The sequence below is a fragment of the Mastacembelus armatus genome, chromosome 4 (genome assembly GCF_900324485.2).
Source record: "Mastacembelus armatus chromosome 4, fMasArm1.2, whole genome shotgun sequence".
Classification (NCBI taxonomy): Eukaryota; Metazoa; Chordata; class Actinopteri; order Synbranchiformes; family Mastacembelidae; genus Mastacembelus; species Mastacembelus armatus.
This window is the reverse complement of record NC_046636.1, coordinates 259,360-271,994: the sequence shown is the minus strand read 5'-3', so window position 1 is coordinate 271,994 and position 12,635 is coordinate 259,360. Positions and strand designations below refer to the sequence as shown.

General features: G+C 45.5%; 1 protein-coding gene across 1 annotated transcript; it reads right to left on the bottom strand.

The window, feature by feature from the left end:
• Positions 1-2,185: 2,185 nt before the first annotated feature.
• vcam1b (vascular cell adhesion molecule 1b) lies at positions 2,186-12,479 on the bottom strand. The gene is made up of 10 exons (XM_026323499.1): positions 12,366-12,479; positions 11,334-11,636; positions 10,910-11,215; positions 10,167-10,427; positions 9,695-9,964; positions 8,934-9,212; positions 7,144-7,446; positions 6,431-6,700; positions 4,125-4,385; positions 2,186-3,899 (listed from the first exon to the last, which is right to left on the bottom strand). Exons 1-10 carry the CDS (start codon positions 12,406-12,408, stop codon positions 3,739-3,741), a joined length of 2,457 nt encoding a protein of 818 aa, XP_026179284.1. The 5' UTR covers positions 12,409-12,479; the 3' UTR covers positions 2,186-3,738.
• Between the last annotated feature and the right edge of the window lie 156 nt (positions 12,480-12,635).

Genomic DNA, 12,635 nt, shown 5'->3' with positions numbered 1-12,635 from the left:
ATGGTATTTCCAGAGGTTTAGGTCTGCATTGTTTCATCAGACAGGAATTTTCAGCACAAGTTCTGAGACAGTTGGACTCTAGATAAACTTCTTTGGAGCCTGTCAGAGTTGGAAGGTGGAGGAGAATCTGTAAACATGATTCATGCTGCTCTGCACTGACACAGTGTCACCTCCAACGGGAGCTGTTGCTGCTGACAGAGCCTCTTCAGCTCAGGGAAACAAAGAGCTCCATCTTCTTGTCTCTCAGACAGGAAATACCAGCAGAGCAGGACATTAAAATGACAAGACGCAGCAGAACCCTCCGTCCTCTCTTACACAAGAGCAGGCAGAGGTCAGGGATCCCAGCAGGACTGAAAAACACCAGATGGAGCAGAAAGAAACACATTTATCAACATTTCAGCTGAATTTGCATCAACTGCTTCATCCTGAACTTCTGCACAATCAGACCCATGGGGCTGGGGGGGTGAGGTCTAATATTTAGTCTAATATCTGCACAGCAGGGTCAGTGTGGTTCTGCAGGGACAGGACAGGAGTCAGCAAAACACAAACCCACACAAAGACCATTAATGCCACCACAGAGACTCAAACCCACCACAGAGGTTTCTTTCTTTAATTAAAACTAAAAGCGCCAGAGCAGCAAAAGGTCTAGGTTTCATTTTTAGCGTGCAGCAGTGGGATCAGTCTAACTCCTCAGCCGCTTAACGAATTCAGTGTTCTGGTGTTTTTTGTTTTCAACACAAAGCTCATTGGCTCATCAGCCCATTGCCATGGAAACAGGTTCAGATGTGAGGTGTGAATGTGGATCAGACTTCCAGGTTCTGTCTGAGGGCTGTTAATCAGGCTCTGCACAAACATTTTCAGGCACTTGTCCAAAGACAAACCAGACCATTTTAAATGACCTACAGGAATTTTAAACAGAAGGCTAAAACATGTTAGTTCTATAAATCCACTGGTATTTAACAACTAAACATGAAGTATTCAGTAGCTCAGTTTGTAAACAGGGTACAAACAAATTGGTAGACAGGATTTTAACACTGGTTCTTAACATGTCAGTGAACCCTAAACCCTGTATACCCAACGGAACATTTGGTATTTCTCCCTCCGCAGCAAATGTCTTCATCTGAAAACGTTCTCCTTCCTCCTGACCCGAACTCTGACGGAGTGAAACCAGCCTGATAATAACGAGACACTGATGCTGCTGAATCTGTTCTAACTCCACGACATCTGATGCAGTACATGAAGTACAACACTGCAGCACTGTCAGGTTTAGACTGGTGGCTCTGGAGACATTTCCCACTATGAGAGCTTCAGGTCTATAAACACCTGATCCAGGCTGGTTGCAGGACCACTAGGTACTAATTAAATTCATCCATCCATCAATCATCTATACCCCCTTAGTCCTAACCAGGGTCCCAGGGACCTGCTGGAGCCTATCCCAGCTCTCTTTGGGTGAAAGGCAGGGGTCCACCCTGGACAGGTCACCAGTCCATCACGATTAATTCAATTCAATTCAGTTTTATTTGTTTAGTGCCAAATCACAATAAAATCATCTCAAGGCACTGTACTCAACAAATCCATGAAGTGATTTTCCATTAAGTGATTTTCTGAGAAAAGCTTTCAGGAACACGAAGAAGCCAAACTAAGCAGTATTTCATAATAGGAAAAAAAAAAAAAAACACCCATCTGTTGGGGCCTTGCCTTGCCCCCCCCCAGACCATAAACACTGCTCTTCAAGACCTTGAACAGAAACCCGATCATGTGGGGGGATTGTGCTTGACAGTCGGGTCGTCCCACACGTACAAAGTTTTGTTTTAATCATTTCAGGGCGTTGAAGCCTTTGTACCAGCAGCAGAGGTCCACTTTTTAACCCCACAGCCTCCAGAGAAGAAGCTTTAAACTCAGCCCAGATTTAATGGGAGCAGAAAAACAGGTTGTACATTTCTGCTGAAGTGTGAATCGTCCAGCACCTTTGATGAATACAGATGATTTGGCCCAGAAACACAAGCAGAGGCTGTTTTTCAGTGTTTTCAGACCATCAGGTTTGAGCAGGAGCATGGGGGTCTCCATGGTCACGGCTCAGATTTCCAGTAAACATGGACTCTGACAGAAGTGAAAGAGAAAGCTGAGCGCTGCTGGATCACAGGAAATTCCCGGGAAATCAAATCATGCTCCAACAGCTCTGGGACAGGAGTGAGGAAATAAATATCTTTAATAAAAGCACAGTGTGAGAAACTGTACACATTTCAACATTCAACTCACGTCTCCTCCAGCAGATAGACACAAACAGAACTATGTGGTAAAAAGAGAAGCTGGTACCAAAGCAAGTGACACAACTGCAGCACACAAAGAAAAACTGCCTTCTGCTCACACTGAATGTTTGTTTCCAGAAAACAGCTCATAGATCAAATGTTAAAAAGCTGAAGCTTCGACTCATTTCATTCTAAGCCGGTAAAGGGACATTTCACTGAACCAGTCTCAGTTGCTAATAAAACAAATGAACAGTAAAGTCACTGAAAGCTGACTGACACATAATGATGACACCTCTACTGCGCTCCATATCTAACAATGGCTACTGTGCATTTATCAGGCAGGACAGTGGTAGCCACATGAGGAGTATCGAAGCCACAGTTCAAACAGGGTCGTCACACACTCGGAGGTGGTGGCCACATACTGGGAGGTGGTAGCCAAATATAAGAAGTTATAAGAGCAGGCTGGCATGTGGCTGCATTGCATCAGGACACTAGCCACATGTTCTGAAGCAGCCAAATGCTGGAACTTAGCAGTTGCATGGGAATAGTCACATTTTGGAAGGTTAAACCCCATATTGGCATGTCTGGGCTGCTGGTTGGCAGATGGCAGTTTGGCATCCAATAGCCACGTGTGGAGACGGTAGATGTGTTGGGATGTGGTAGTAGTCACATGTTGAAGTTGGCTTCCACAAGTTTGGATGGTGGTAGATATCGACAGTGACAAATTGCTACTTGGTAGCCAAGGGATATTGGGAGGCAGGGGTCACATGATGGAAGGTGGTTTTTAAGCCTGCTAATCACCTGTTAGCAGATAGTAGCCATATTTTGGTAAGTGGTAGCATAATGTAGGATTCTGAGAGCCACATCTGGGGAAGAATGCTGCACAGTGGGCTATTAGTTTATAGCCACATGTTGTGGCCACTTGTTGAGATATGGTAGCCGCATGCTTTGAAAAAGCAGCCACATGTCGGAATGTGCCAACTAAGCGTAGAAATAAAAATGTCACAACAGCCACATTTAGGACCTTAGCAGCCACGTGTTGATTGACAGTAGCTACTTTCTGAGGATGTAGTTCAAATTCTAAAACTTGATAGCCACATGCTCTGCGGCATTTTGGACTTTGATAGCCTCAAGAAGAGACAGTTACACATTTGACATGCTGAAATACACATACGTATGCACGTGATGCTAGTTAGTAGCCACATGGTAGGACATGCTGACCACATGGTGCCACATCTTGGTGACCAGTAGCCACGCATTTGTAGAATCATATGTTGGGATGTGATAGTCACATACTGGGATACTGAAGCCACATGATGGAAGTCAGTAGTCAAATGTTAGGACATGGTAGCCACATCTTGGCATATGAAAGCCACATGCTGCAGTGGGATGTTGGGCCACATTTTGGGAGATATGAGCCAAACTGTGGGGACATGGCAGTCATGTAAATCTTGGTAGACATGATGAAACTGGTAAGCCAGTGTTGACTTCAAGCTGAAGGTGGAATAGATTGGGGCAACTGGTAAAAGCCTTTCTTCCTGGATCTCCTCAGGTAATCAAGGACAAGAGCAGCAGCTGCTAGCCCACCGGCAATGCAGACAGATGGGATGATGACGACGCTGAGCCTGGGAGGAAGTCTGGTGGTTCTTTCTGCACAAAGAGCAAGAGAGACATTATTGTCAGAAAAATGTCTGAAGATTCTCAGTCGTCCAGGGGGAGTTATCTAAAGGTGAGTCATGGCAACTAGACTTTCAGTTTTTATCGACTTAAAAACTGAAAGTCCTGTTGCCATGACTCAACCTTTAGATATTGTCAGAAAACTGAACTCAGAGATTCAGTTTTTACAATTTTCACACATGAACTGGACTGACTGACCTCTGACACTGAGGCTGAAGATTTTGACCTGGTATCCAAGGTCATTGGTCACGTTGACTTGGTACAGCCCAGAGTCTTTGGCTGTGACGTTGACCAAGAGGAAGGTGCCATTGGGGGAATGCAGCTCTGTCCCATTGGTTAGTTTCTTCAGGATCACAGCTGATGGCGGAAAGCTGATGGTCTGGCAGCAGACGGTGACATTTTGTCCCTCCTGGACCACCGTGGATGGTAGGACCAGGATTGTGGTGTTTCTTGGAGGGGCTGGACCACAACAAACCACATTAAAGTTGGTAAGAGTTCTAGTCATGTGATTCTCACATAAGAGGTCCTGAACACGTGTGGAACTACCTTTACATTCGGTCAGTGTTCAAAGGGGGCCAGCAGTTTTTTCCTGTCATCTGTCTTTTCATAAATTTTTGCTGCTTTGAAAGGATTGACTGTTAATAAAAACATTAATAAATGACTTGACTTGCAGATGTACAGCAGTGTTTTTAGTCATACTTTAGTGAAACTGTGAGAGCAGTGTGTCACATCACATTTGCTCAGAGGCTGAAACAGGGAAGGTGATAAATAAAAAGAGAAATGTGCAGGGAGGTTTTTCTGGTGACTAAAACAAGTCAGGCACTGATTTGATAACAACACAAGTCAAATGGAAACTGAAAACAGTGTAGAGGAGCTGGAACTGGACAAACATCGTTGGGTAAAATGTACTGAAGTACGTAATGGAAGGATTGATCAGTTCTTAACTTAAAACACACACAGATGTAAGTTGGTATGGTATATGTACACAGTGGTCAGTTTATTAGGAACCCCTGTGTCAGTCTAATCCAACAGTCCTGCAGGGTTCTGACCTGACCGACCGGATCCGACACAGGGGTTCCTAATAAACCGACCGGGTCCGACACAGGGGTTCCTAATAAACCCAATGGATCCGACACAGGGGTTCCTAATAAACTGACCGGGTCCGACACGGGTTCCTAATAAACCCACTAAGTCCGACACAGGGGTTCCTAAAAAACCCACTGAGTCCGACACAGGGGTTCCTAATAAACCCATTGGGTCCGACACAGGGGTTCCTAATAAACCCACTGAGTCCAACACAGGGGTTCCTAATAAATCCACAGGTTCCGACACATTTACTGCAGGACACATTTTTAAACCATTTATTGTTATTGTTCTGTCTCTAATTTGTTTCTTTGACAAGTTGGTCTTCCATTTGAAATTCCTATAATTTTATTTACTTGTCCTGATTAAGCTTTGTGTTGATTATTGATGTAAAAACTGTAGCTCCTGCCTCAGGTGTGCACATCTGCAACACCTGGAGCTGTGCAGATTGATCCCAGAGCGAATCAGAGAGAGCTCAGTTTGTCGTAATCAGCCTGTGAAGTGTCTGACATGTTGCTGAGCAGAGGAGTCAGAGTTTATTTCTGTCCAGCTCTCATCATCACGTGACGAGCGAAAGGCCGAGGTCTCAGATAACAGAACAGGGTGATGAAGAGCCGAGGAAGAGAATCACTGGAAAGGATCGGAAAAGAATGATATTCCACATATGGAGCTCCACGAGGCTCTGGACTAGTTTTCAGACTTCATGTGTCACCACCATTCATTCACTTAGATGAGAGAAATCAGGAGCTTATAAGATGTGGGCTCAGTCAGACTGTCTTAGGGGAAACTTTACCTGAATGTCTGCAGTCTGAAAAAACTGTACAGCAAATTCCTCTGCATTTTTTGGGATTATAAAAAAATATCTGGCTTTTTTTTGTTATATCCATCCATCTGTACCCCCTTAGTCCTAACCAGGGTCCCAGGGACCTGCTGGAGCCTATCCCAGCTCTCTCTGGGTGAAAGGCAGGGGTCCACCCTGGACAGGTCACCAGTCCATCACAGGGCCACATAGAGACAAACAACCTCACACACTCACACTCACTCCTATGGGCAATTTAGAGTCACCAATCAACCTGACATACATGTTTTTGGACTGTGGGAGGAAACCAGAGTACCTGGAGAAAACCCACACAAGCACAGGGAGAACATGCAAACTCCACACAGAAAGGCCCCTGATGGGTTTCAAACCAGGAACCTTCTTGCTGTGAGGCAACAGTGCTAACCACTAAACCGCCGTGATGCCCCTCTGTTATAGCCATATTTTGTTATTCTGTTGATTTATTATTTTTTACTTCCTTCCAATTTTTAAACATACTTTTTGGTTTGCTTTACTCACATTAAAAAGTCATTGCAGGTTCTGTACAGAAACCTCTGACCCTGCCAATTAAAACTTGTGGAGAAACTAAAAATGAAACCAGTACCTCTGACAGTGATCGAACTGGTCGCCAGTTGGGATCCGTACTGGTTTGAGGCTTCACACTGATACTGGGAGGAGTCCTCCAGTTGGACAGAGGAAAGGCTGAAGGACAGCAAGGGGAAGGTGGGGTCAGTCCTCTGAAGCTCCACCCCCTCCCTCCTCAGCACCAGCGTGGTGGATGGAGTTCCATCTGAGCAGCAGGTAAATGTCACCTGCTGACCCTCTACCACCTCCTCACCTGGACTCACTGAGAGGAAGGTTCTCCGTGGAGAATCTGGATCACAAAAAGACCAGGAATGTGATAAAACCTGAACACAGTTTGAAATCCTGAATTTGAGTTTTAAAGAATCACACAGAACCACAAAGGACCAAGCTCACGTCCCTGTGGAACTCAATAACATGGACAAAGCATCTTCTCAAACCCAAACCATTTAAGTGTAGGTCAAAGCTCAGTGTTTGTAAAACAGCTGGACACACCTTCCAGGAAACAACAGGTCTAGGTGCACTCAAATGGGAACGGGATGGAGGGACAGTTAAGTTTTATATGTTTTATATCTTTTTCTGTGATATGATTTCACTGAGTGTACCCAGGACTCTTTGCTGGTTTTACCGATTAACTTGACTGTCAACGTGTGAGGTGTTAAAATACATCACATGATTACTTCAACACTTCCTGTAGCTCTTTCAGAGTAGTTTTCAATGTCCTCAGACACTCACAGTGGACCTGCAGAGAGACGCTGGTCCTCCTAGACCTCCACACATCTCTGTTGTCCGTCAGCAGCTTGGCTCTGCAGGTCAGGACCTGCTGGGTCTCCTTGATGTGGTGCTTAAGAACAGAGGAGAAGTTCTGTAAAGAACTGGAGAACCTGAACACCTCTGACATAAGGGTTGTGTTCCCCAACAGCCACTCGATGCTCAGCTGATTGGCCGAAAAGACGTTGAAGACAGAACAGCGAAGAACCGCCACCTGACCCAGTAAGAGGGGACCAGGATCCTCCAGAACTGGATCAGATGGAAATGCTGGAGGAAAGAAATCAGCAGAAAGTAGATACATATTTGTATTATGTCAGTCTGTGGACAAACATCCATGTTTACTTCATTTATCAAATCATCACGTTTCAGATTCAGACGTCATCCGTCAGCTGGTTTTGATTCTCTGGTGAAACTTCCCAGAAACCACTTCCCTGAAAATGATTTGCAGGTTCTATGCATGGCACCTTGGACACTGAATCTTTTAGGTGTTCCAAAGTGCAAGAGGAAAAGAGGTGGGGAGGCACGTTTTCATTTTTCACCTGGCCTGGTCTGAAGTGCATCTGACAGTCTCTTCATTCAGGCTGTAGAATGTACATCTATATTTACATGTTTTATTCTCCCTTGTGCATTTTCCTTCTTTTGTTTTCTGTTTATATGAGCTCTGTTTTATGGAGGAGGATTGTTATCAGAAACACAGACTCCTCTCCTCCCACACAGAGACGGGAGAAGAGGAGTCAGTGTTTCTGATAAAGTGATTATGGGGGAGGGGGGTTTGGCTTTTCTCTCGTGTTATTTCCTGCGTCCTCAGCTCAGATTAAACCCAGATCTGACCGTGTCGGGGAAAACGAAGGATGCTGCACATCACACTGTCCAGAGCTGCGGGTCTAACAGCTCCTTCGGTTCAGGAACGATACAGGACGTCTATGTGAACGCCATGACCTGGACTCCACCTCTCTTCAATGTGTCTGCTCTCACAACACATTTATTATACTGTACATACTGCACGGTCATCTTACATTTGGTATCCAACATCCATGGATTCACCTTAGTGTACAACACTGAGAGTAGTGGGTCAGAACCAGACTTGGATTTACGGACACACAGGGAATGTGACTGGTACAGTCACTCTCAGTGTGCTTGTCACAGCAACAACAATATGAAAAAATATGAATGAAATAAAGATAGGTACAGCGTGTGGAGTGTGGAAGAGGATCCAGGTGACTATATTTAGTGTGATTTTACAGTTGTAGCAGTAACTGATGCTGGGAACAGTCGCCTTGTTTATTGGGTCCTACAGTATTTTGTTTCATAGCTTTTTGTTTCGTATCTTTTACTGTAGCTTATTTACTCCATGACTCAGGCTGCGTCTCACATGCGGCAATGTGTTGAAGTGAAATGAGATCCTGATGATTCAGGTTTGGATGTTTTTTCTCTGAACTCCCCGCACAAACATGGACAGCTTAGAACCAGTAAGAGCAGAACTGTTCGTGGTGACCACAGCCGACAGCTGCCTGTCACGTACTGGTCTGAAGTCACTGGTTTAATGTAACAACAAAAGAAAAAAAAACTGTCTCCACGGTAACGGTTAAAACTGTGTGGTTCTGTGTTCAGGTTCTGGGATGGCTCTGGTTTAGGTTAGGTTGTGTTATGACGTTTTCTTTTTTCTTTAATTATTGGACAATACAAAGGATATTTGGCTAAAACCTCTGTTATTTTTGGTTAGTTTTCAGGTGTTGCAGGTGTGCCAGACTCACAGTAGATGTGGACTTTGGTGTGTCTGTTTCTGAGAATGGAGTTGCATTTGGCCTCGCAGCTGTACCACCCCTGATCCTGAAGGTCCAGGTCCCGCAGGTTTAGCACAGAATGTCCGTCTTGATGCTGTGTCTTCTGGAGGACAGTCTGGTTCTGATCTATCCTGGTCCATGTGAGGATGGGAGTATGGAGGCATCCGGAGGCCATGCAGGTCAGGACCAGACCTGAACCCCGCTCTGCTACTGAGTCCTGAGGACTCAGCTCCACCTGCAGTGGGTGAGCTGGAATACCGACAGAACAACATCATTGTCGGTCACCTGCTGTTGGACGGTTTGAATGAGGATGCAGATAGAAACCTGTCCTTCATTTTTGTCTCTCCTTATTTCACCGTGTTTGTAATATTGTAACTGCAGTGACATTGGTCTATACAGAGAACAAATGTAAACAATCTGGGTTTACAGTTTCCGTCCTGACGAAGACTTGGTCTGTCTTTGAACAGATAATATATCACTTAAATAGAGGCTTCTGTTGTGTCTGATCCGTTTTTTGGTCTCTGCACTGCCTGCAGAAATTCCTCTGACTGTGAAGCCTCCAAATCCAGCAACAGGCTTAATCTCGCTTTAATAAAACTCAGGAGACTGCCAGCAAAAACACAACTAAAATTAAAATAACTAAGAACGCTAAGTATTCGTGTTCAGAACAAAACTAAAACCTAAAGAAACACAGGAACTGAACCAAAACTGAAATAAAGTCAAACCAGTACCTCTGACTGTGACGGAGCTGGTCACCAGTTGGGATCCATACTGGTTGGAGGCGTCACACTGGTACTGGGCAGAGTCTTCCACTTGGGCAGAAGAGAGGCTGAAGGACAGCAAGGAGGTGGTGAAGTCAGACCTCTGAAGCTCCACCCCCTCTCTTCTCAGCACCAGCATGGCGGGTGGAGCTGCATCTGAGCGGCAGATAAATGTCACCTGCTGACCCTCTACCACCTCCTCACCTGGACTCACTGAGAGGGAGGTGTTGGTGGGTGGAGCTGGGGGAGCAGACGTGTGTCAGAGTTGGTGACAGGTAGAGACAACAGGGAGATAAGAAAACCACAAAGACAGAGTAAGAACACTAAAAGAATAGGTAAGGAGAATCCACATTCAGGACTCAGCCCATGGCTGCTGACCTGCCCAGCAACGGACTGTCAGCACCTGCAGAGGTTGTAAATAGAACAAGAGCTTCACTCTCACCATAAACGGAGACATTCACAGCAGCGTTTTGGTTTCCCTCTGGGTTTCGGGCCTCACACTCGTACTGTCCAGCCTCATAAAGACTCACTGCTGGGAAGACAAGCTCAGGTCCTCGACCTCGTAGCAGAGTCTCACCGTTCATCATCCTGAAGCTCCAGGTGATGGTGGGTTCAGGGTTTCCCTCCACTGAACAGGTGAGAGTGAGCGGTGAGCCAACCAGCACCAGAACAGAGTCTGAGATCGATGTGACCACAGGAACATCTGCAGGGAGAGGACCAGGGTTCAGGAGAAGAACTGGATCCTTGTTATCTGAACATATCTATACCAGATCCTGATAGTCTAAACGGGTTCAGGTACACCAGATCATAACTAATAGGACTCAAGGATTATTTTGCACACTATCCCTTACACACTGTATCTTTATTCATATTCATTATTTTCTACGTACTGAGTGTCTGTATGTTTCTATAGTGTATTGAATGCATGTACATGTTGCTGCATCCGTCTATCTATCTGTCTATCCATCCAGTTATCTATCTATTTATCAATCTATCTATCCATCTATCCGTCTATCTATCTATCTATCTATCTATCTGTTTATCCATCTTTCGGTCTATCTATCCTTTTATCTATCTATTTATCTATATCTATCCATCTATCTATCCGTTTATGTCTATCTATTTATCTATCTGTCTGTCTGTCTGTCTGAACACCAGGACTCAGACTCACACCAAAGGACTCACAGAGCAGGTTAAGTGGAATGGTGGTCTCTTTGGTCCTGTTTTCAGAGGGCAGGTCCTGCAGGTCCAGTGTGGCCCTGCAGGTGATGTTTCCTCCTGCGTCCTGGTTCAGAGGGGTGAACCTGTATTCAGACCGAACCAAGCTGGAGCCATGTTCTCTCAGAGTGCTCTGCAGGACTTGGTCTCCTCTGAACCAGGTGAGGTTCACAAACTCTGCTGGGTAAAGATCAAAAACCTGGCAGGTAAGGGTGGACTCCAGCCCTGGTCTCAGGTGGTCCTGACCTGTGATCACAGGGGCTGATGGGAAAGCTGAACGTAGCAGAGACACAGACAAGGCAGGTATTAAACCAGAGACCACAGTTCTACACAAGACTCAGACCAGATTCAGTACCGGACTCAGTTAGTGTGTGTTACAGTGTGTACTCACAATAAACTTGTACAGATGTTGTGATCTGCCTCTTCTCTTGCCCACAGCTGACCTTACAGAGCAGAACTCCTTCATGCATCATCATCACAGGGTCAAAGGTCACCACCGAGCGGTTCCTGGTGGTACTGACGGAGGCCATCAGGGATCGGTCCCCTGGCAGGGACCAGGAGATGCTCGGCGTCATGGGACAGTCCTGAACCGAGCAGACCAGCTGATGACGCTCCCCCAGTCTGAACAGAGGCTGCCTGGGAAACACGTCCACACGCAGTCCCTGAACGCAGCATGGAAACATCAGCAGCACAGCTGGACAGGAAATAAACAACAACAAGTGTGTGTAATAAACAAACACTGATTCTGTCCATCCAGCTGCAGCTAATAAAGACCAACATAGACAAACCAGCTGGGCTGAAACTGAAGGTGCTTTATTCAGCAAAGGGTCCAAACTAAAAAAATATTATCACACAAAATGCTGTTGAAATAATTCACGAATTCTCCAAATGGACTAATTGATTCATTGAACACTGAATGATCACATCACCCCTGTGGTGCCAGTGTTATCATGGTTAATGGTTAAGGTTGTAACAGTATACACAGTAATGCACAATCCAATACAGACAAATGAAAACAGATTTGACGACTACAAATCTAGTAGAAAAGAAAACGAGCTACACTTCAGTGAAACATTCTCCACAAAATATTTTCTCATATTCAACCTCACGTTGGACAAGAAAATGTGTGGATGCAGAAAAACACTGAAATACCTAATGTATAGTTTCTCAACCTGTGGGATGTGACCCCGTCAGGTGACCCACCTGGTGTGGAAGCTGATAGGCAGATAGAGGACATTATCTGTAATCAATAGGAACTGAGTACTTTTCATCAATTAACATTATTCAGTATCAACAACTGAATCAACCTGGTTCCCTTCAGACTGAAATCTTGGTCCACAATAAAAAACCTGATCCTGGTTCTTGTATAAACAACAGAAGACTCCACACAGAAACATGGAAAGAGAAATAACACAGATCTCACCTGTGAGCAGCAGAACAAGGACCGAGCACACACACGGAGCCATGTTCGGTCCTGGCGCATCAACGGATGAACAGCCGCGTCTCCTTTGTGTGACTGAGTCAGTCCAAAGCCGAGAAGAGCAGAAACGCGGAGTTGTGAGAAGCGTCCTCCCCTCCCCCTCTGCGTGGGCCTGCAGACCACAGCGTCCCCTGCAGGACGAACAGGACGCACATGTCCCCCTGCAAGGACGCACAGGAGACACACGGTCCCCCCTGCGGGACGCACATGACA

Coding starts and splice junctions, on each gene's coding strand:
- vcam1b (XM_026323499.1), bottom strand. CDS start 12,408: ATGGCTCCGTGTGTGTGCTCGGTCCTTGTTCTGCTGCTCACAG. Junction 4,386..6,430: donor CAGTTCGATCACTGTCAGAG/GTACTGGTTTCA, acceptor GTTGTGGTCCAG/CCCCTCCAAGAAACACCACA. Junction 3,900..4,124: donor CTTCAGCCTCAGTGTCAGAG/GTCAGTCAGTCC, acceptor CTCTTTGTGCAG/AAAGAACCACCAGACTTCCT.